At 36.6% G+C, this 24,995-nt stretch overlaps 1 protein-coding gene across 22 annotated transcripts in view; it reads right to left on the bottom strand.

Annotated features, from left to right (window-relative positions):
- Positions 1–24,995, bottom strand: part of SLC25A26 (solute carrier family 25 member 26) — a 196,316-nt gene that overhangs the window by 62,248 nt on the left and 109,073 nt on the right. For 2 of the 22 annotated variants that reach the window (XM_038565914.1, XM_038565912.1), the window contains exon 3: positions 5,095–5,227. The exons of 19 other annotated variants lie outside the window; for them this stretch is intronic. In XM_038565914.1, coding sequence (XP_038421842.1) covers positions 5,095–5,107 — 13 coding nt within the window. In that variant the 5' untranslated portion in view covers positions 5,108–5,227. Of the gene's footprint in view, positions 1–5,094; positions 5,228–20,024; positions 20,163–24,995 lie in introns of those variants that run through there. One more of the 22 variants, XM_038565911.1, reaches the window with a different exon arrangement.

Consider the following 24,995-nt stretch of genomic DNA (forward strand, 5'->3'; position numbering starts at 1 on the left):
CTCTAAAGTGCTAGGTAGCTGATTAGTAGTTGCATAGGGCTGAATACAGATATCTGACTATAAAGGACACAAAGGAACTTTTTCTGGGGGTGATGAAAATGCTGTGTATCAGGGACTGGCTAACGATGGTATGCAGGCTGGCTGCCTGTCTTTGGTAAATCAAGTTTTACTGGAATACAGCCATGCCTATTAATTATATGCTGTCTACAACTGCTTTTACACTACAAGGGCAGAGTAGGGTACTTACAACACAGATTTTATGGCCAACGAAGTCTAAAATATTTATCATCTGACCCTACCCTTTACACAAAAAGTTTGCTGACACCTATTCTTTATCTCTATCTCACTTGGGATGATAGGTTATTTAGTTGTATGAATAGGGCGCCTAGGTGGCTCAGCGGTTGAGCATCTGCCTTCAGCTCAGGGCATGATCCCCGAGTCCCAGGATCGAGTCCCACACTGGGCTCCCTGCATGGAGCCTGCTTCTCCCTCTGCCTGTGTCTCTGTCTCTCTCTCTCATGAATAAATAAGTTTTAAAAATAAAACAAGGTTTATGAATATGTCAAAAAATACTGAACTATTTGCTTAAAACAGGCATAGGTAAATGATAGCTCTATAAAGCTGATCTAAAAGTAATAAGTACTTTGAAGAGACTAAATTATAATGTAAAAACAAAATGTTAGTCCCAGAATTTAGAAAAAAAAAAAAAGACACAAAATATAAAGCAAAAGAAACAAAACTGAGCTATAAACAAACCGTAACAACTGAAAATATCTATTTATTTTTTAAAAGATTTTATTTATTTGAGAGAGAGTGTGAAAGAGAAAGACAGGGGGGAAGGGTAGAGGCTAGAAGCAGACTTCTTGCAGAGCAGGGAGCCCAATAGGGGACTCAATCACACGATTCTGGGATCATGACCTAAACCAAAGGCAGACACTTAACCAACGGAGCTACTCATGAACCCTGAAAATGCCTTCTTAAATATAATACATTATTTCTTTATTCTTAGACCGGAATATCATTTTCATTAGGGTAAAGCTGATTGGAAAATATGGTTGCAGATCAGCAAAAACTTGTTAAAGGCAAGATACTCAATTCCATATGTCTTCAATTAATTCTCTTTGTTTCATCACTCCTTCTATCCTCCCTAACCCCCAGCTCATGGCCCACCTGAGGAAATAGACAAATGTACACAGACTCCATCTCATGTTATTCCACCAGAGAGAGGGGAAAAAGAAGCAATGTCCACTTACACCTAATCCTGATACTTAAAGCAGCTAATGGAGTACATGCCTATTTGGATAGCCTCATGTTCAACAGGAACTTTTGTAAAGAAGTGAGTTTTATAATATGAAAGGGTCATTTTTATGCAATATAAACCATGATAATTAAAAAACAAGAAGGTAAAAAAGAGGTCAGAAAGAAATTTGTTCCCATCCCACTTAACCATAAAACTTCATTAGAAAGATACTATGAGAGGCGCCTGGGTGGCTCAGTGGTTGAGCATCTGCCTTTGGCTCAGGTCGCGATCCTCGGGTCCTGGGATCAAGTTCCACATCAGGCTCCCTGAAGGGAACTGCTTCTCCTTCTGCCCATGTCTCTGCCTCTCTGTCTTTCATGATAAATAAATATCTTTTTTTAAAAAATAAGAAATATACTATGAAAAACTTGCAGAAAATTGCTTACAAAAAAAATGTATAATTTTCTTTTTTTTTTTTTTAAAGATTTATTTATTTATTCATGATAGACATAGAGAGAGAGGCAGAGACACAGGCAGAGGGAGAAGCAGGCTCCATGCCAGGAGCCTGACACAGGACTCGATCCCGGGACTCCAGGATCACGCCCTGGGCCAAAGGCAGGTGCTAAACCGCTGAGCCACCCAGGGATCACCAAAAAATGTGTAATTTTCAATCATCATACTCCAAATAACTGGTGCATGGAATGAAAAATTTCAAATAGTGACTGATAAATTATTTCACACTAACAAAGCTATGAACTGACTTAGAAGTTAAAGTCATGGTATATGTATAAAACTTCCAATTCCAATGCAACATTCATTTGCCCATGCTTATTTGTTATTGAAACCACATGTTGGCACTGAACCATTTTATGGTTCATTTGGGACAAACATGCAGAAAATTGTGGGAAACAAACAGAGCCCTAGGAGTCTGTTAACGGCAAGACACTCAACTCCAACACAACTTCAGTTTGGAGGCTTTATAAAACCTAAGCTAAAAAGCCAATCTGTGAGTGAAAAGAGATCTGTCTTACCAAGAAATGTCTATTGCAGCTGTAAGGTACAGAAGCTGCAACCACTGACCGTGTTTTCATTTTTAACCCAGAAATTGCAAAATACAGATCCCATTATTTAATGAGAGAATGCATGCCAAAACTAAATGATATCTTCACCTAGTCATGTATTTAAATATCGCAGGGTAAAAATATCCTTTAAAAAAAAAATCTAAAGTATGTTATCAAACTAGTAAAATAATACTGATACAAAGAACTTCCTTGAAAGACACGTTGCTATACACTAAAGATGAAAACAAAATCATCTCAGGATCTGCCTCCCATTTTCAAAATTCATTCCAGACAGCCATGTGTATTTTAAAACAAGTTCCTCCTGATAATTCTGAGTTCTCAACAGCCTACTACTGTCACAATAAGGCAAAATGCAATGAGGCAGAAAGGAATCTAAGCAATAAGAAAGCCTAACCCCACAAGGAAAAATTTTTAACAACTTAAATTCACGTTTTGCCATGATTCCCACTACCCCATAAGTCAAATAAATGGTTTCCCTTCTCCTTCCCTGTAATTACTCTATATATCTGTCCTTAACCCATAGGGAACACTATTCAAATGAAGAAACCTTTAAAGAAACTCTACAGTTTGCTAAGCATTATGACAAATAAACAATTCAAAGAGAAGTGAATCCCTACAGTGAAGGACATCTCAAACTGGAAGGGATACCCAATAAACTATCAGCATTCTACCTACACAGCAGAGACTCTGGGAGCCCAGAGCCAGAGGTGGCTAAATTAAGAAGGAAAGCCCTCCTAGAAGGTGCACAGACTCTCTCCATGCTCTCAAGAACAAGAAAAGCACTCAAACAGGACAGAACAGATTAAATTTAGCATGCATCATAATCCTATGGAGGGCTTATTAAAACACATCCTCAGGTTTCTGTTTTAGGCAGGGCCTGAAAATCTGCATTTATAACAAGTTCCCAAGTGATGTTGATCAATGGACCACACTCTGAGAACCACTGGCATAAGCAGATGTGCATGGCCTGTTTGCAGATTTCCGACTAGTTTCTTGTGGCTGAAATACAGTTAGCATTCATTTGTAATAAATTCCTTTTTCTTCACAAAGAATGTGTCCCACTTCATTACTTTCCTTTTTTTCTTTTTTTTTAAAGGGAGGCTATGAACACTTTAAAGATCATGACAACTGGGATAAAAATGATTCACATTAACATATAAAAGAATTAGAGGGTCTAACAAATTTTTTATTATGTAAAATATTTTAAAATACAATTTTTTAAAAATGGTTAAATTCAGGGTATTTTTATACAAGGCTTAAAGTTCTCATAAACAAATTTTCTTCAATTTACCTTCTAAACAACCAAATGGCTTAAATTACTTCACACCTACCAGGATGGCTATAATCAAAATAGAAAAATTATACGTATTGCAGAGAAACAAGCTCTCATACACCGTTTGTGGGAATTTTAACATGTTGCAGCCATTGTGGAAAATGGGCAGCTGCTCAAAAACCTAAACACAGAATTACTATACGACCCAGTAATTTCGGTCCTAGGTATATACCCAAATAACGGAAAGCAGGGACTCAGAAACCTGTGTATCAATGTTCACTGCATGCTACAGTCTGAGTGTTTCTGTCCCTCAAAACTCATCTAGTGGAATCCTAATGCCTAACATGATGGTTTTAGGTGGGGCCTTTGGAAAGTGATGAGGTTATGAGAGCAGGACCCTCATGAATGGGATTAGCACTCTTATAAAAGAGAGTCAGAAAAAAAATAATAAATGAATAAATGAATGAATGAGAGTCAGTCCATAGTACTCCCTACCGCTTCTTCCAGGTGCAGAAGAAAGCTCTCACCAGACCAGGCTGGTACTCTGATCTTGGATTTCCAGCCTCTGGACGTGTGAGCAATACATTTCTGCTGTTTACGAGCCCCCAGTTCGTGAGATTTTGTTATGGTGGCCCTAATGGACTAAGACACTGCAGTATTACTCACAATAGCCAAAAGATGGAAGCAACGGGGAAATGGATAAACAAAATATGCTATTTGGATAAAAAGGAATATTACTCAGCCTTTAAAAGCAATGAAGTTTTGACATATAAACCACATCATGGATAAAGCTTGAAAACATTGTGTTAAGTGAAATAAGCCAGACACAGATAACAAATATTTTATAATGCACTTACATACAACATCTAAAATAGGCAAATTCGTAGACACAGAAAGAAGCCTGGAGCACACTAAGAATTGGGAGAGGGAGGGGGGAATGAAGAATTATTGCTTAATGGTTATAGAGTTCATGTTTGGGGTGATGACAAAGTTTTGGAAATAGAGGAGTGATGGTTGCGCAACACTATGAAAGTAATTTATGCTACTGAATTGTACACTCAAAAATGGTTACAATGGCAAAGTTTGTTAAATGTATTTCACCATCAAAATAAAAAAGCTTCAAATGGTACAATCGCAAGTATTTGTCCTAAAAGTCCACTGAAGATTAAATTGCTGGTATTAATATTTGATGTCAGTTTAGCTGAGCACGTAAGTTACAAAGACATGTCATTTGTAGTTTCATTTTGTCTACAGGACTTCTATGCTAAGAAAACCTGCTCATGGGAAGCTATAGACAGCAGTTTTAATAAAATTTAGTCAAATGAGCTGTGAAAGACAGCAAGAGTTAATAAGAACTACCTTACTAATCGGATGCCAGGAAGGTACAAAATGTTGGTGAGTCTTTGTTTCACATAAAAATTATCTAAGTTGACTGTCCCCAAATTATATGAAAAATGAACTGCCTAATGAGAGCATATAAAGTGTTTTGATAAACACACCAGCTGGATGCATTATATATCAGAATGATATCTTTGGCCATAACTTTACTTGCTCCGCCATAATATGAATTTCCAGTTGCATATGATCTCACTTGCTTCTGGCATCCCTCACTTGCTTTCAGTATTTTCAGTACTTAAAAAAGAGAGAGAGAAAGAAAAAGAAACAATTTCATTAGATACAAATGATGTAATGTGGTTTCTGCTATACAGGAAATCTGTGATAAGCTGTGGACCTAATACATGCTTCTACCTCACTAACTTTGATTCTACAACTTCTAATCTGTTTTAAATGATGCTGACTCTTGATTTCCTACCTCAAAACTATGAGCTCCTTAAGGATAGCTGTGACTCTGCCTCTTCTTATATTCACAGACTCTGGCATATAGATAATATATCAGTATTATGTGAATGTTTATAAATACAGTGTAAGTCATTGTGGGGAGGGGGTAAGGATCATTCAAAATTATGAATCTAAAATCCTTCTAAGCTTAATATCTAAACTTGGTGTCTGTCCACAACATCTTAGAATCCTAACCAGGAGTCCCAGTTTTTATACCACTGGCTAAATTACTCAATTACATTACTCTCAGAGAAGCCATCTTAGAAGAAACATATGCAGATCCACGTAAGTAAAAAGATGTTCTCAGGCACCTGGGCGGTTCAGGCAATTGAGCGTCCATCCAACAATTGATTGCAGCTCAGGTCATGATCTCAAAGTCCTGGGATCGAGCTCCTGCTCAGGGGAGAGTCTGCTTGTCTCCCTCTCCCTCTGCCCCTCCCCTGGCTTGTGTACTCTCTAAAATAAGTAAATAAATCTTAAAAAAAAAAAAAAAAAAAGATATGTTCTCATCTGTCTATAAATCATAGCAATATACTTAGTAATGGAAAAGTACTCCATCCTTATGTCTGGACACTGCTTCTCTAAACTTCTCACATCCATGAGAACCCAAGAACATTAACAAGCTTGTGAATTATTATTCTGGGGAAGGGGGATGAAGATCGTTTGGAAATAACTTTGGCTTTTGACAGCTGCAAGTGTAAAATTTAGCTCCTAGAAAATTGTTAGTTGCTTAATAAAAATCCTAGGACTCTAACAACTGATACCACTGTTACAAAAACAAGATATACTTTTTAGTGACAAAACCTCTCAAGTTTCTTAATGTTACAGAGTAAAATGTTGGTGAGTCTATGAGGTCTTAACTCTAAAAAATCATAATACATGTCATGATTATTTTCCTGATCCTAATTCATCAAAACAGGCACAAGGAAAGAAACGTGCTCATGGCCATATAAGCTTGAGGGAGCACCCCACAGCTTCAGATGAGATCACAGCGCTGGCTGACACCTTGACTACTGCCTTGTGAGATCCTACGCAGAGAATCCAGCCACATCGCCCAGACTGGTCTAAGGAACTGTGAGATAGTAAGTGTTGTTTTAAGCCACTAAGTTTGTGCTAATTCATTATAGCTATAGAAAAATCAACACAGTCATCTAAAGCACTTCCGATGCTCCCCTGAGTGATTCTGATGTTACCATGACCCCTTATTGAAGCCCCTCATTTTAACAAGGTGAAAACTATGGCATATTCTTCTGGTTCAATGATCTTGACTATTAATGTTTGACTTCAGATGAGGGAATAGCCAAAATTGTGTGTGTGTGTGTGTACACACACACACAGTAAAGGTGTCAGAAATCTTACAATACTTTCCATCTTGCATCCTAAATTTTATCTTGAAGGCATCTTGATCATTATCTGATACAATCACCTCATTTATACACCAGCTGCAGAGAGAGCATGGACTGCCCCAAGCTCAGAGAGTTCCTGAGCAGTGGAGAAGAACAAGAGTCAAGATCCTCAGCATGTGGAGGATTCCCTTAGAAGTCTGTCAGGTGGCCTCCTGTTAAAGTTATTAGTTGGGCTTGACTGTAAAGGGGAGGGGGAGGAGGGAGAGAGGGAGCGAGAGGGGGAGGGGGGGGCTATCTCCTCTCTGCTCTGCATTAAAATGCCTACAAAATAAACACTGCATGTTTTTAGGAAAGTAGATTCTAGAAGATTCAAAGAATAAAAGCCGCATCAAAGAGGTCAATGGAAACTAGAGCAGAGTAACTACTGTATTATAATATAAAGCCTTCTGTATCTTTAAAACAGTGATTCTCAACCACGAACAAGTCTGCCCTCCAGGGGACATTTGGTTGTCACTACTGGGGGATGAGCTAAGGTGCTTCTGGCATCTAGTAGGTGGAGGGCAGGGATGCTGCTAAACCTCCTATATGCACACAGCAGCCCCCACATTCAGTAATTTATTAGGCCCAAAATGTCAACTGTGCACAGGCTGACACGGCCTGCCTTAAGGCATCACAGTTGTCACTCTTTACTCCTGCTGACAACCCTTTTGCACTGTAACTTACTTCAACTGTGCTCCCTTACATATTCAAGGCAAAATTCTTTCACATCCCAATTTTCTGTGGCTTGGGCTTCAATCACTTTTGCTTTGGCTTGAGTTTAAACATAGGCTGTACTTCTCACCTCTCATATATTTTTTTTAAGATTTATTTATTTATTCATGAGAGACACAGACTGAGAGAGAGAGAGAGGCAGAGACACAGGCAGAGGGAGAAGCAGACTCCCCATGGGGAGCCCTACGCAGGACTCAATCCCAGATCCCGGGATCACGACCTGAGTCAAAGGCAGGCACTCAACCGCTGAGCCACCCAGGCAGCCCTCTCATCTCTTATTTTCAGAAAGTTGTACCCTGTTTTTTTTTTTTTTTTTTTTTTTTTTTTAGTTGTACCCTGTTCTAATAGCACAGGGCCCACCTGCACAGCACAATGTTCTAATAGGCAAAATCAAAACACTATTATGTATACTTGATTTCAACAAATTCATGTTTCATACAGTGATCAAAATTTAGCAGCCTACCAGTGAAGGGGCAGTAGAATGTGAGTATGCATTATCATTGCTTAGTCTAAACTGCTGGCAACAAATAGTATTATGTGGCCCAAACTATGGTATAAATGGCTGAAGTGAGGAAGGTGTCAGAGACAACAGGGACTGGTAGAGATTCTGGTGATCTGCAGGGCACAGCCTCTGTCTAAGAAAGCAGCTGCTACTCAGCTCAAGTCAACTGCTGCCATGCAGGAATGCAGACTAGATAATGCCAGATATTCTGATTTTTTTCAAGAAAAGCTGGGTATCCTAGAATTGTGTTGAAAACTGCGAAATTTTAAGATGTTAGCTTACAGTTTTTTTTTTCTTTTTAAATTTTTTATTTATTTATTTATTCATGAGAGGCAGAGACACAGGCAGAGGGAGAAGCAGGCTCTCTGCAGGAGCCAGATGTGGGACTCGATCCCAGACCCCAGGATCACACCCTGAGTCAAAGGCAGATGCTCAACCACCGTGCCACCCAGGTAGGTGTCCCTAGCTTATAGTTTTAAAAAAGAACTTTATGACTCCAATATTTTGGTCACCTCTTTGAAACTTATGGTCTGAAAATTATAATGAGGGCAAGTAAGAGACTCCAAAAAGATCAAATTCAGGGTATACTCAGTATATTAGAGGGTACTGGAGGCACTCAGTTTGAAACTAAATGATAATGCCCTTGGAAGAAGCTAGTAAGTTTCAGGATGGCCCTGATAATGATGACATCATGAGGACAGCAGGAACAAAAAATCGTTAACAATTCTATCAGGCTATATTTCTGACACTCTCCTAGGCACTTTATATGTACAAACATGTCATCTTAACAATCTTATAAGTAGGCATTATTACCCTCACCTCACAGATGAAGAAAATGAGACCAGTGAGATTAAATAATTTGCCTAAGGACACAGGACTAGTAAGTACTGGAGCTGAGATCTGAGATCTGAACTCAGACAGGCTACCTCCAGAGGCCATGCTCTCACCCATTCCTGTATCACAATTCCCATGTTTATGTCTGTAGGCATTAAACACTGTATCTCTCACCATCTGTACCTGTAGATAAAATGTTTCATCAATCTAAGTTCTTAATGGCAACACTTAGATAAGAGTTAAAACAATACTCAGTATACTCTGCCTAGACATGTGTAGATAGAAGTAGAAGCATTTTTTTTCAAAATGAAAATGTTAACCCCTGCTCTCAAGAAATTATGTAGGTCTAGCAAAATTCAGTCCTTGTTAGTTGGAAGTTTTACTTTCCTAATGATAGTTTGGGCTTCTGTTTACTTAAGAATACCAACAACGAGATGTAGCTGTCACACTCTCTGGCATTAAAGTCAAAAGGTATACAAAATCTGGCCATGTCCTCTGACCAGAGAGGGAACTATGGCAAACAATTCTAAAACCCACCAAAGATTTATGGAGTAAACTTGTCTTACACATGGCAATTGCACAGATGCTACGCATGGAACCATCACTACTAAAATTCCTTTAAACGTAAGTATTAGAAATCCGTAACAACTTAGCAAGCAAAATTATACTTCAAAGCAGCTAGGATATAAATTAACTTCACATTTCATTTCACTACAACAAAACAAGAATACTTGCTGTAACAAATTTTGGGAAACTAGCAATTCTGAGATGAATTTTAAAAAGAAAACTCAATGTTCATCATTAATACAAGGAGCTCTGCATTTGCTCTTCTTGAAGAACGCTATTTCCCATTTCAAAATCAAGAGCTCTGAAGAATGAGTTCTGTCATTTTATTCTTACAGATCAAAAATTGGTCTGGTATTATAAAACTTCATAGACTTTATTTGGAGATGAAAAGGAACTTAAAGTATTTTCAATGTCATTACCTCCAAATCTGCTCAGAAATCCAAACAAAATCTAACTTAAAAATAGAAATTTAAACTGTAGGGGGAAAGAGCTCTGCACATTCAAATAGTGTAAATACAGAGTAAAAAGTGAATTTAACAAGATGCTGAAATACAATAGGCACATGCTAGCAATCATTTTGAAGAATATGCTAAAAAAAAAATCAGTCCACCACACTTGAATATATGCTGCAGTCTAAAACACTCATATTTCCTACTTTCTTTCTAGTCAATAATATTGTTCCAACTTTTTTAGTGAAGCAAAAAGAAAAAATCTCTCAGAACACCTGGCAAATACGCATAAATCATGGTGTGTTCCCAGGAGGATGTCTGAAACAAACAAAAAAATAAACATCAGCAACAATAAAACAGAAGGACTCTTTAAGAAAGTAGTTTTTAGATTTTAACTGTTTGAACTGTTAAAGATGAAGGGGAAAGGCTACGTGCAAAGCAAGAGAAATTTTACTTGACACTAATTCAGTATTTCCTTTAGAAAAGAATAAAAGTTCAAATCACATCACCAATATTAACAGAACAAAATTCTGAGCCTTACAAAAGGTCCCCCAAACTACAATCAACAGCCCGGCCCACTCCAAATGCTATTGGTAATAGAGAACTACAGTGTAACAAACAAACAAAAAATTCAACCTAAGCTAGAAGCCTACTGGAGTTCACTGTAACAGGATTTGAGCTATAATTAAATTTGATTAGTTTGGTTCAAACCTCAAGTTCAAAAGAATTATCAGCATGAATGGATGAAAAGCCCTTTTACACGGGCATTTTGAAAATATGAAAAGGGCTGACACAGCAAGCATCAAAGACTTTAAAAGCAATTGACCCTTCCCAGAGCAAAGGAGAAATGCTAACAGCTGAAACTCAGATGCTGCGTGCAAAGAAAATAAAGTTCCAGATGGTTCAAAAAGCCTGGTATTTTATTAAATATTAAATGCTATTATTTTTAACTGGATTTTGCGCAGGAATAGCCAAATGTGTCATCCATAAAATGTGAAAAAGAAGTCTGATTCCACCTCCTTGAAAAACTAGAATAAATATTCCCCTTATCAAAAACTGCTAGCCTCTTAGAGGAAGGTGCTCAAGGAGTTACAAGACATTCAAACAATCATGATGTTTAGTAAGAGAGCAAAAACAAAAACCACCCACAACCTAAAAATCCAAACTTGTTTATATAAAGAAAAAAAAAAGACTTCACAAGATTTATCATGTTACTATTTGAAGACATTTAACTCTTACTCTATAATAAACAATGGTCAAATACATATATATACACACACACACTTTTCCGACTTACTTTATATTTTTGGTGCATTTAAAAAGGAAAGTAAAAGCAACCAGCATAGTAAATTCACCCTATAGAAGTGTGTCAGTGTCCAAGGGTTAATAGATCTTAGAAGAACTAAAAAAACAGTATTAGGTGATTAAATAAGTAAAATTTGTAATATGCATTGTTTAAAATATATATACATAATGAAAATGTGTTTATACATATTCACACACGCCAATGTATATAAATGTATATATAGTGTCCATGTACACATGTTGTACATCAAACCATGGGTTTCTTTTCAACAAAATGAAGGTGGTTTATAGGAAGTTCAGGTTATACATACCCTGAATTTTTAGATTGCACTTAAGTAAGTTTTTATGTTAAAAGTTTTCCCTTTTACTGTGCTTTATCTATGTACTTCTGGATTCGGCGGGTGGCCGGGGGGGGGGGGGGGGGGGGGGTTCATGAGATGAAACATTCTTTGCCAAATGAAGCAGGTGTGAGATATCTCAAAGATGAAAGCAATTCTCCAAATAACAGCGTCATCCTGTAATGCTTTCTTGACATGTGCAATTTTGCTACTCCTCTCTTTGAGATTTAATACAAAGCACTATGTTTGTGATCTTTCCTAATGTAGATGAGTTGTCGGAATGGTGCTCATTTCTAGTGGTTGTTCACAATGAAAAAAAAGTCAATTCAACACTGATCTCACTTAAAATTGCAAAGAAAGGCAGCCATAGCAGACAGGCTACTGTATTCCCTAAATGCCCTTTTCTTAACCCATTTACTTTACAAGCAAAACAACTGTTGATAGATTTCTTTTACTCCGAAAACTATTTCAAATCATTAGTTTTAAAATACCACAATCCCCCACCTAAAAAAGAAAATCCCATGAAGAAATCAATCATATTGCTTACTTTTTTTAATCTGTTAAAAAAAAAATCATGCTGAAGGTGACACTGACCTATCTTTAATATATCTGTCATTATATTAAAAATTTAGGGATCCCTGGGTGGCGCAGCGATTTAGTGCCTGCCTTTGGCCCAGGGCGCGATCCTGGAGACCCGGGATCGAATCCCACGTCAGGCTCCCAGTGCATGGAGCCTGCTTCTCCCTCTGCCTCTCTCTCTCCCTCTCTCTCTCTCACTGTGTGCCTATCATAAATAAATTAAAAAAAAAAAAAAAAAAAAAAAAAAGGAAAAAAAAAAAAAAATTTATACATGGGGTGCCTGGGTGGCTCAAGTGGCTAAGCATCTGACTCTTGGTTTTAGCTCAGGTCATGGTCTCAGGTTGTAGAGTCAAGCCCGAAGGCAGGCTCCATGCTCAATGGGGAGTCTGCTTGAGATTCTCTCTCTCCCTCTACCTTTCCTCCTGCTCATATATGTGCATGCAACTCTCTCTAAACTAAATAAAATCTTTTTAAAAATTTATACACAATTTTTGACAAAAGGTTTTACTGAAGAAAAAAAAAGATAAAATATTAGCCACTGTTTTCTGTAGTAATATCCAACATTTTATTTTTCTCCTGATTAAACAGTTGTAGAATTTAAGTTTTTCTTTACTTCAAAACAGAACAAGAAAAACTTTTAAGTGAACTTACTTAGTATCAGCCAGTCCAATAGTTCTCACACTTTAGTGACCATCAAAATCACCTGGAGACCTTATAAAACACAGTTCTGTGCCCTATCCCTCCAGTTTCAATTCTTAGAATTTGTATTTCTAAATATCTCCCAGGTATCGCTGCTGCTACGGAAATGGAGACCATATGATCCAACCAGTATTTTCTTTCTCTTGATAATTAGCTAAGCAAGTAAAGGGGAAAATGAACATTGAAACATGGTATATGATATATCTTTTAGTCTTAGAATTTAAAAGGAGTTGGCATAGAGAAAATTTAAGCCAGGCAGATTACACATGATCTAGTTAAAGATTCTTTCAAGAGTCAGGTAATTAATATTTTAACCTTTGAGAGCCATACAATGTCTGTCACAACTACTCACCCCTGCCACTGTAGTGTGAAAGCAGCACAGATGAGACATACACGAATGAGAATGGCTATGTGCCAATAAAACTATTACAAAAACAGGCTGTGGTCCAGATGTGGCCTACAACATTGCCAACCATTTTAAAAATGAAAAAACAAAAAAACAAAACAAAACAAACAAAAACAACAACAAAAAAAAAACGCCCTAGGAGGTTAAACAACCTCAAAAGGCACAAGATGATAAGAGGCATAATTACAACTAGAACTCAGGTATCCTAATGCATGATACAGTAAAGAAGCTACTGTTATGGTACTATTTTGATAAAAGTCACAAATGAAATGTCTTGTAAAACTTCATGTTAATAACCAAAAGGAAAAAAAATCACTTTACTAAAGAAAATATGCAATACTGTCTAATTATTATTCAGAATTTCTATTATTTCTAGACAAGCAGCTTTATGAAGTGGAGGACATTTCTTGGACTTTATCACATCCTTTTATGTTAGACTGTGCTGAAACAAGGCCTGCGAGCCAGCCTTCTGATCAGGGACTGTGGAAAATGGGGACTCCAAGGGTTTCTCAAGTCTTACCATCTTAGTCCTTCATATTTCTCATCCTGTCCTCCACTCACTGAATGCCATTCCTTACAAAATTTATTCCCAATGATATTAAATTGTCACATAAAAGCCAAAAGAGGTAGTAAATTATGAAACCTAAGTTAAAAACAATGTTTTATGCAGACTAGTAGGCTTGCTCTCAATTCCAGTTATTAGTTACTAAAGTTAAACAGAATATTTAGCTAATAAAAATAAAGATTTATCTTTATCACAGACAGCTAAACATATATAATTACATGTATATACTACATACACATATAAGCAATATATGTTGTGCACGTATGCATAGTCACACACTCATACTCTTTACGCTTTCATAACTGCCAAGGCTTTTGCTCTTAAATCTGACATGTGAATAAGTGAAACTATTTTAGCAATAAAGTAAATTTTATGCATTTGCTTATTACTATTTATGTCAGTTTGTAAAAAATAATAAAGCCTGTGCATACATTATATGACAAATAAAATATTCGAGCGTTAACTATCAAACACAAACTCAAAAAAAGCTTTTCTAAAGTTGCTATACACTTACAAGTGTGTATACCCAATTCAGAATAAGAATGATGAGTCTTAAATCTGAGACAAAGTTTCAGACATGTTTGATGTATCCTGAACCATGCGTGAAAAAGCATCTGTTATTTACAGATCAAAGCAACCCTGAGTATCCTAAAACAACTAGAGTGAAAAATGTCCAAATCTAATTTCATCCTTGTCCACATGCTTCTTTGAACTAATAATTCAGAGAATTGGTCAGTATGTTGAACTAATTAGCATGCTTAACGCTTGCCAAATTTGATGGCTCCAATTCTTTATTTTAAGAACTAGAATATTAAAACTAGTTTTAAAAACGCATACACAAGCAAATTTGGAAAAATGCAAAGGCTAGCCCAAGCTAACAAAGTCACATAGGTTGAATAATAATTCCTCAAAAAGTTCCAAAAATGAGTGGCACCTACTAAATACTCTTTAAGCTATGAAATGAGTTGTAAATGGTTTTTGGTTTTTCATTTGCATGAAATGAATTCCACAACATTTTTTTTTCTGTATCCATTTTTTTTAAACAAGTTCAACATATATCTAACTTTATTTCAACACAAAGAACTGAAGTGTTCCTGATAAGAGATTAGCTTTTTTTTAACTGCAACAAGAATTAAGTTCATTCAAGATTTTTCAAGTGAAATCCCACACATTCAGAGCCAAGAGCAAAGCGTATGCCTGTACTATTCACATATTTGAGCCTCATGGACACATTTGCTACCCAGATTTTCCTAACATTTACTTCAGGTAATCAATGAAATGTTCACAGTAAATAGGTTACTGTCTATTAAATGGAGAGTGTTAATGAGCTAATACCTCCATGCTTTCTTTTTGGCTTACTGCCAGATTGATTTTTTTTTTAATTCTTCTATTTAATAGTGTTGATGCTTTAAGAAGACTCATTCCTTTCATTTATATGAGAACATTACACAGAGCCTTCCAAGCAAATTCCACCTTGTCTTGCAATTCTATTTTCCCCCCTCTAACTTGAGGCAAGGGTTAGTTGTTAAGGAAAAAAAAAAAAAAGGAATGAACAAAGATCCCAACCCCAAAGGGGGCTTGCCACATGTGATGACAAGTCCAAACTCAGTGTTTCAGTTCCACTTGAAGTAAAAGGTAAAAAATAATCTTTACAAGGCAGTCAGCACACTTTTTATTAAATGCTTCCCAATATCGACACATCAACTCCATTATACTCCTCTTCCTTTTTCTAAGTTTTATAAAAGGCCATTACTGGAAATGAACTCATTCAGAGACAGTGATTCACTCCCTGATTATCAATTATTTCTACATTTGCAAGTACTTTAGCAATATCACAGGTATTTTCAACTATCCATGAGCTGCTTCACAAATGTATAAAGTCCTTCTACACACAAGTAAACAAAAGCCCTCAAAAGGTAGAATCTTTGATCTCTTCCGTCTTACCCAAACACTCTAATTCCATATCTCTGTACCCTACATGCACTCTGTACATGTTTTCAGGTAAGCTAAAAACCACTGAGTAACTATTTTTCTCACAGCCACAATGAACTTCTTTTGAACCTCAGAGTACAAAGAAAATTTCCGGGATGTCTTTCACATTAAAATTTTCATGTTAACTCTGAGGTTTGCAGACTGGCCATTCTAGGACAGCAGTGCTAGACCAAGAGTCACATAGCCAGGTTCTAGGTTTATCTTCACCAAAAATCACCAAGTTATCTTAGTCATGTGAGGTCTTGTATTTTGCAGGACATTGTAAAGAGGACAACTCTCAAAGAAAGATGCTTCATGCTTGGACAAAATAAAATACACAGCACCTTTGCCTTCTTCCCGTAATAAATGTCAAGATTATTTATACTGTGTGGCAATGTAACAGCAATAAAAAAAAAAAAAAAAAAAAACAGTGGTCCAATCTATGTAAGGAAGGGAAACTATCTGCTAAATCAGAGTTGAGGGATCCCTGGGTGGCGCAGCGGTTTGGCGCCTGCCTTTGGCCCAGGGCGCGATCCTGGAGACCCGGGATCGAATCCCACATCAGGCTCCCGGTGCATGGAGCCTGCTTCTCCCTCTGCCTATGTCTCTGCCTCTCTCTCTCTCTGTGACTATCATAAATAAATAAAAATTAAAAAAAAAAAAAAAAGAAAAAAAATCAGAGTTGAAAGAGAAGTGAGCTTCTATTCCACTGATGCATACATATTAAAGGTAGATTAATTTAAGAGAAAGTAGTTCGTTCTTAGAAAAATGGAAGAAAAAGGGGGAAAAAAAAACTTAAGTTTTGGAAAGTTCTTAGTCATTCCTAACAGTTTATTTGGGTTTTCTTTTAGACAATGTTTTAGGGAAAAAAAAAAAAAAAACAAATGATGGAAGACATGTAGGTTTCGGGGGTTTTCTAAAACAGCTCTTCCTCTCTGTTAAAGAAAGAAACAAAGGGAAATGTCTTCAAAAATCAAAACATCATCTTTCAAGACTGGGATGGTCAAAAAATACAAATACCTGAGTGGGAAAAGAAAAACAAAGACTTTCCTGACACATAGGAAGGAACCAATACAAATTTGTTCCAGATACAGATCCACACAAATACGGCCAACCAATTTTTCACACAGGTGCAAAAGCATTCCAATGGAGAATAGACAGTGTTCCACAAATGCTGCTGGAATAGGACATCCATATGCAAAATAACAAACATTGACATGAACCTCATCCCTTAAATAAAAATCAACTCAAAATAGATCATAGATGTCAATGTCAAATATAAAACTATAAAACTTGTAAAATAAAACACAGGAGAAAACCTTCATGACCTGGAGTTGGGGAGAGTTCTAAGTCCTGACACCCAAAGCACAATTTATAAAAGAAAAAATTGATAAACTGGACTTTGTCGAAATTTAAAAGCTTTTATTTTATGAAGAATATGGTTCGGGGAATGAAAACACAAGCTACAGATTATCAGAAAATATCTGCAAATAATAAGTGATAAAGTACAAGCATCCTGAATATAAAGTACTTTTCAAAGCATTACAGTAAGAAATAATTCAACTAAAAAATGGACGAAAAACCTTGAAAAGATACTTCAACAAAGAATATCTAAGGACAGAAAATATGCACATGAAAAGATGTTAAATATCATTAAATGAAAATTAAAACCATTATGAGATATTATGCACCTATAAGAATGGGCAAAATCCTGTCCAAAACAAGTGCTGATGACTTATAGCATGTATTACTAGTAGGAATGCAAAGCTGTACAGTCACTACATAAACTTCTTATAAAGTTACCAAAAACTTACTATGGATCCTATTTCTGATTTACCAGCAATCCCATTCATGATTATCTACCCTAGAGAAATGAAACTAATGTTCAAACAAAAACCTATACAAAAATATTTATAGCTATTCTTTTCATAACAGCCCCAAACTGGAAAGAATTCAAGTGTCAATAGATAAACTGTGGAGTATCCAAACAAGAGAATAATTAAAAAAGAACAAACTATAGATACATGCAATGATGGGCCTGAATCTCAAAGGCATAGAGCATGCTGTATACTGTATGATTTCATTCAAATACCATTCTCACCAAGAAAAAACTACAGTGATGGAAAACATATCAGTCACTGCCAGGGGTTACAAGTAAGGACACGGAAAGGACTACAAAAAAGGGATAGGACAAGAGAGTTTAGGGGATGATGGAAATGTTTTGCATTCTGATTGTGCTGGTTGGTTATATGAATGGACACATGTATTCAAATTTATACCTCCAAAAATAGTCAATTTTATACCAAAATAGCCAAATTTAACAATATGGTAACTTAAAAAGTAAACTATTTGTTGTTCTTGTCTGAAATAAATATAGGGAAGCGGGAAGGGGATATAAAAACAATGTATTTCATTAAAAAAAAAACTTTTTGTCCAATAAAAAAGCCTAGATGCAATAATACACCTAAAGCCAACATCTTGGTTTCTAAATATCTCTCCCTACTAAAAGCAATCAAGGGGTCCTTAGAGAGGGGGCCCGTAACAGGATCAGGACACCCTGTTACAACAACGAGGAAGTTCTTCAAGATTAACAGGAGGACGCCTGGGTGGCTCAGTGGCTGAGCATTTGCTTTTGGCTCAGGGTGTGATCCTGAGTTCCAGGATCAAGTCCCACATTGGGCTCCCTGTGGAGAGCCTGCTTCTCCCTCTGCCTATGTCTGTGTCTCTCATAAATAATAAATAAAAATCTTCTTTTTTAATTAAAAAAAAAAAAGATAATCAGGGAAATGTCCTGAGAACAGAGCAGTGAGCTTGAAGAGGCTCCCACTGGCCAAATTTGGGACAGTTTGAGCATAGAAAAGAATAATGCTAGTGGCTTATAGTTATTGAATAAAAAAGAATCCATGACTGTGTGATCTATGAATATAATAGAATCCAATTAATTCTCACTTTACATGAGTGACTTGTATGTTACATGCTATACCTCGATGGAGCAGTTTTTAAAAAAAATCCATGAGTCCATATGACTATTTTTATTTTTTTTTTAATTTTTATTTATTTATGATAGTCACAGAGAGAGAGAGAGAGAGAGAGAGAGAGGCAGAGACACAGGCAGAGGGAGAAGCAGGCTCCATGCACCGGGAGCCCGATGTGGGATTCGATCCCGGGTCTCCAGGATCGCGCCCTGGGCCAAAGGCAGGCGCCAAACCGCTGCGCCACCCAGGGATCCCCATATGACTATTTTTAAAAAGAGCTGGAGCTGGAGTGAGGAGCAAAAGAGGAGTAGCAGAGAAAAGCTTCATTACCGAAGACTGCCAGCTAACAAATTCAGAGAAAAATGACAGTATTAGGAAAATCATAATTTTGCAATCACCAATGTAATAAATGCTTCCGGCAGAAGTATCCAAAGACATTATAACTATTGGGTGAAAGATTATTGGGGAACAGGATAATCACATAGTCTCAAAATATCACCCCATAGATTACTTCTTAGTAACAAAAAAGAACTGAACCTTTAGAGTACAGAAAACTAGAAAACACCAACTTAATCTAATGACTAAACTTAGCTTCACCAACTCTTAGCTTCATAAACTCCTGATTTCAGCCCAGGTCACGATCCCAGGGTCGTGATGTCGATCCCAACATTGGATTCCATGCTCAGTGCAGAATCAGCTTGAGATTCCCTCTCTTCCTCTATCCCTTTGTCCCCTCAAATAAACAAAATTTTAAAAAGAGAGAACCATAACTCCATTCTTTTTTTTCTTACAGGAGGGGGAAGGACAGAGGAAAAGGGAGAGAGACTCTTAAGCAAGCTCCACGTCCAGTATGGAGCCCAACATGGAGTTTGAGCTCACAACCTGAGGTCACGCACGACTCCATTCATAGAAGACATATAATATTTAATGATGAAGTATCAGGTATCTGCTACCTTCTTAAAATGTTTCAGGAAAAAATAGAAAAAGAGGATAAAGCAGATAAGGCAAAATGTTCATCACTGAATTCTGGGAAAAGAATATATACTTTAAAACCTATTCATTCATACTTCCAACAAAGAAAAGGAAATATATACATCATTATGAAAAGAGCGTAAGTAAGTGCTCAAAGAATTCAGAGCCCAACTGTACCCTCTGTGAACAGTTATTTTATATAGATCAAGTTACTTACACCACCAAGTACCTGTTTTCTCAGTGGTATTAAATAGGCAAATATCTGTTAGTTCATAAAATGGCTTACAAGACAGTAAGAAGTCACTACTTACCAAGAAGTTACTATATTTGTTCCAGGCCCTTTGTTTCATGTGTTCACTTGATAAAAAGTTAACGGTTGAGATGTGTTATCTAAACAACATGCACTTTTTTCAAATTCACATTCAACGTCCGTAAGGATGAAGAAAAGAACCTCTGTAAACAACTGTGTGAACCAACAGATAATTGGCAAAGAGTGTAACTTTCATAAGATCTTGGTTGCTCAAGAGAACACATATCACAGCCTCCTCTACGCAGACATTACTGATATCTCCTACCAGGCCAAAGACATACTTCATTTGCCCCATAAAGAACAATAAACTTCATTCCAAAGTGATTTTTTAAAAAGATTTATTTAGAGAGAGAGAGCAAATGAGTGCGACACCATGTGTGTATATAAGTGGGGGGAGGAGCAAAGAAAGAAAATCTTCAAGCAGACTCCCCACTGAGCACAGAGCCCCCACACAGCACTCAATCCCACGACCCATGAGATCATGACCTGAGCCAAAACCAAGACTCGAACAATTAAACAACTGAGCGACCCGGGAGCCCCTCCAAAGTGATTCTTAACTTGGTTAGTATTCCATTCTTCCAAACAGAAGTATGGAATAATTCACAGACAACAGGGAAGATTCACAGCATGTGGATCTAGCTATAAGGGAGTTTTACTAGAATACTTGGTATCAGTTTAAAAGACATACAAACATAACCACTTATTTCCCAAATATAATTAGGATGCACCCTAAACCAGTAAGATCAAAATACTTCTCTAAGAATCCTAATTCAATGATATAATTCCCTCCTACTGAAAAAAAGAATTGAGGAAACACACTTAGGGCCAAAGAATCCTTATGAATGATTATCACCAAATGCTGTTAGGCAGTAGCTTTGTAAATTTTATTAGGTACTAAAGAAAGTTACATGGCAAAAAAAAAAAAAAAAAAAAAAAATCAGGATAAAATAAAGGCCTTAAACAAATAAACCAAATCCTTAATTCATTATGCCTTTAAGTAGATGAGGATAGTAAGGGACCAGAGACGTAAGCTTGTCAGAGGCAGAGCTATGGTAGAACCCAAGCAGTCTAGCTCCAAATCCCACACCCGGACTATACTCTAAGACCTCCAGGAAGTATCAAACCCACCCCAGGAAGGCAGTGCAAAGTCCAGACATAGTGACTGACCACACCAGATGAGAACACAATGATGGAAGAGTCCAAGATACCCAAGAGAAAAAGAAAGTCAGTACAAAAAATAAAAAGGGTTTTGAGGTTGTCCCACTTGAACATATGAAAAAGGTAAATAATGCATCCCCCCAAAAACAATTAGAAACTTCAAGGAGAAAAATAGAAAGTTCATGCCCCAAATGTTCAACAAATTAAAATATGAAATAAACTTTAGCGACTGATGGGAGTGCAGAAAGACAGTCTACTTGAAATCCGTCTTTCAGTGTGACACAAGACCAACACAAAAGGAAATGCAATTGACCCTTGAACAACACAGGTTTGAACTGCATTGGTCCCACTTAATGCAGATTTTTTAATATATATAAATACAGTACAGTACTTTAAATGTATTTTCTCACCCTTCCGATTTTCTTAATAACATTTTCTTTTTTCTAGTTTACTTTCTCGTAAAAATGCAGCATATAAAACACATAACACATAAGATATGTGTTAACTATGTTATCAGTAAGGCTCCTGGTCAACAGCCGGCTGTCAGTAGTTGAGTTTCACACCAGAGTTACCTGAAGGTCAACTATACAACCCCACCTCACTACTTGGCCGGGTGACTGTTCATGAGATCTCAATACCAACACTAGCTCACCGTGTTCAACTCTGAAAATCAATCCAGAAAAAATCATGGAAGAAGTGACTGTAGATTAAGGACAGGGTAAACCTGACAGGCAACCTAACAAAATTAAGTGTAGTGGGAGAAGCATTCCAGAAAGTGGGATTAATCTAAAATCAAAGAGGGTTAGGCAGCAAAAAGAAGTGAACAGCCTCAATTCGTAAACAGAAAGTTACAAGATGATGAAAGTCTGTAGGATAAAAAATGCAGACACAACACATGACTTAAAATTTCTAAAATGACCAAAGTTATGAAATTTATGTAACCAGAATGCTAGAACGAGCACGTCTGGGAGGAGCATAAAGTGAGCAAAACCACATATTTCATTCCAAAGATTCAATAGATTTCATCTAAGGCTAACAAATTAAGAAACATGTTTAAATATATTGTCCAGAAATATGGATGTAATAAGATGAACTAAACACAGAAACTGTTAAAAGAGGTTAGCTCTAGAGAGTGAGATGGGAATGGAGAAGGAAGACAGGAGACCGTTGCTTCTCAGCCTATGTTCCACACTGTTGGACTTGTTACTAATTTCACTAACATTACTTGGATAAAAATTAAAAACTGAAAACATAAGTTTTAAGTTTAATTTGTCCTTATTTTAGAAGATCATTTAAAAAATAAAGTATTTCATATAATGTCTTCTGGCATTGTTTTTCAGCTATTTTTTTTTCCAAATAATCTCCAGACTTTAATACAAGTCACTAACATAGCACAGGGAGTTCACGTATACCCCACAGCCAGCTTCCCCTGTTAATAACTTAAATAACCAGAGTATGATATCAAAACCAGCTACCAGTACTGCAGCAACACTAGTAGCTAAGTGCCACACCTTACTTGAATTTTATGTTTTCCTAATATCCTTCCTGTTCAGAATCAAGACAGTATCCCACACTGCATCCATGTGTCTCCTGCTACATGTGACATCTTTATTATTCATCTTTATTTTTCATGACGTTCACAATTTTGTACAAAGTCTCTCAGTTTCAGTTTGTCTGATGTTTTCTTATGATCAGGTTCAGATTATGCATTTTTGGGCAAGAAGATCAAAGCAGTGATATTGTGTCCTTCCTGGTACCTCATGTTGAGGATGTAGGGTGTCAATACATCTTATTAGTGATGATGTTAACCTTGATCACTTGAAGGTAGCATCAGTCAGTCTTTCCACCTGTAAAGTTACTATTTTCCCCTTTGCAGTTGATAAATATCTTGGAGGAAACACTTTGTGACTGGCTTTCATTTCTGGTTAAATATATACCAACATCCATATTTCTGGACAATATACTTAAGCATGTTTCTTAATTTGTTAGCCTTAGATGAAATCTATTGAATCTTTGGAATGAAGTATGTGGTTTTGCTCACTTTATACTCCTCCCCAGACATAGTTCGTTCTAGCATTCTGGTTACATTTAACAATATAGCCACCTGTTGTTACTTTTTAGAGATGCACCCAGGGAAGGATTTTTGGATAAAATAAGGTAATATGTAATATTTGCATCAAAATAAGGTAAGTGGGGGAGGGGTGTGGGTCTGAGTAGAGATGAAACAATATTGGCCAAGAGTTGATACTTGTTGCAACTGAGTGACAGGCCCAGAGAGATTCATTTTACTGATCTATTTTTGTGTACCTTGACATTTTTCCATGACAAAAATTTTTAAAATTCGAACCCAAATAAAAATTTGTGCATACATTTACCAAAAGATAAATTTATTTATTTAGGAACCTTGGATTGGAAAACACTAATTATATTGGCGTTTCACTTCTTAACTCGAACCATTTTTAAAGGTACCAAGGCAATCACTTCAAGAGTTTTCCAAGATCATAAATGGAAGTTTCTGCCACTAACATGTAAAACACAGGCATTGTGCACCCTCTAGTGTATTATTTTAGTTCAACATCTGTATCAGCAAATTCAATTTAAAAAGCCAAGTATTTTCTCAAAGGAAAAGAAGTCTTCTCTCTCACCACTTTCCCCTTCTCCATTAGTCAATAAATTATCTATTAATTACTTAGCCTAATACCAAAACCATTTCAATGCCAAAGATGATCAGCTTTTTCCCACTGATCCCACTTTTTCCCATGTTTTCTCAGAACACATGTTGAAGCCCACGGAGAAGAGGACAGAGTCTAAAAGCAGCCAAAGCATTTTTAAGCCATCTTCACAAAGCCTGGAGGAAGGATGCTGAAATCATATTAATTCTAGTTTAGAAACATCTGGTTGTGTTCTACTTGAATATATGGCTCCATTTCTACATTTCAGAATCCTACCCCTCAGAAATAGTGCTCCATTTCAAGTCAACAGATTTGGTTCAAATCACTTTATTTTTCTGATCTACTGAAAAATTCCAAGAGGAAAGAACAGTGGATTTATCTGCAAAACATGAGCAAGAGGCAGGGTGTAACAAACGCAGACTTTGGATCACAAAGGCATGGCTTCTGCTTCCAGTCCTGCCACATACTACCTGCACTGCTTATCTTCCCAAGCCTCAGATTACTGATCTATAAAACAGGGCAAACATCCTACTTTTAGCTAAGGCTTAGAAAAATATATGTGAAGTAAATGATCAGAATTCAAATTGTGACTATTAACATTATATAATCCTAAGGTAATATGAAACCAAGTAGTCAAACACACAATCATTTTCAAAAGGTCCTTTAAATGATTCCCTTCAAACACAATACTTGAATTACACACAAAAAATTCTAAATTTTTCCTTCAAACTTGGTTTTCTTTTGTTTCTTAATTCTCCTTATAAAATAATGTTTGTTCACACAGTAAGATATTATACACTACTCAGAATCTCAAGAATAATTTCTGACCCACAGTGTTCAGTGTATGTAACGTGCCTATATCTGGTGAAAGATTTTCTTCATGAATAAGTTGTTTGCTATTTTCTTACATCATTTGAAAAAAATGTTTTAAATATATGAAACATTCATAGGAACAACCCTTAACTAGAAATGACAAAATCATAACAGACTATTTGTGGAAGGCACCATATACCAGGAAATATGGTAAAAGGCAAGGAGAAAATTAACTTCATTTGAAGTGCAGCAAGTTTACATGACAGAAAAACACTACCTTGCTTGGGAATTAAGTGATGATTCCATAATTCTTGCCAAATCCAACTTAG

The sequence above is a fragment of the Canis lupus genome, chromosome 20, assembly GCF_011100685.1.
Source record: "Canis lupus familiaris isolate Mischka breed German Shepherd chromosome 20, alternate assembly UU_Cfam_GSD_1.0, whole genome shotgun sequence".
Classification (NCBI taxonomy): Eukaryota; Metazoa; Chordata; class Mammalia; order Carnivora; family Canidae; genus Canis; species Canis lupus.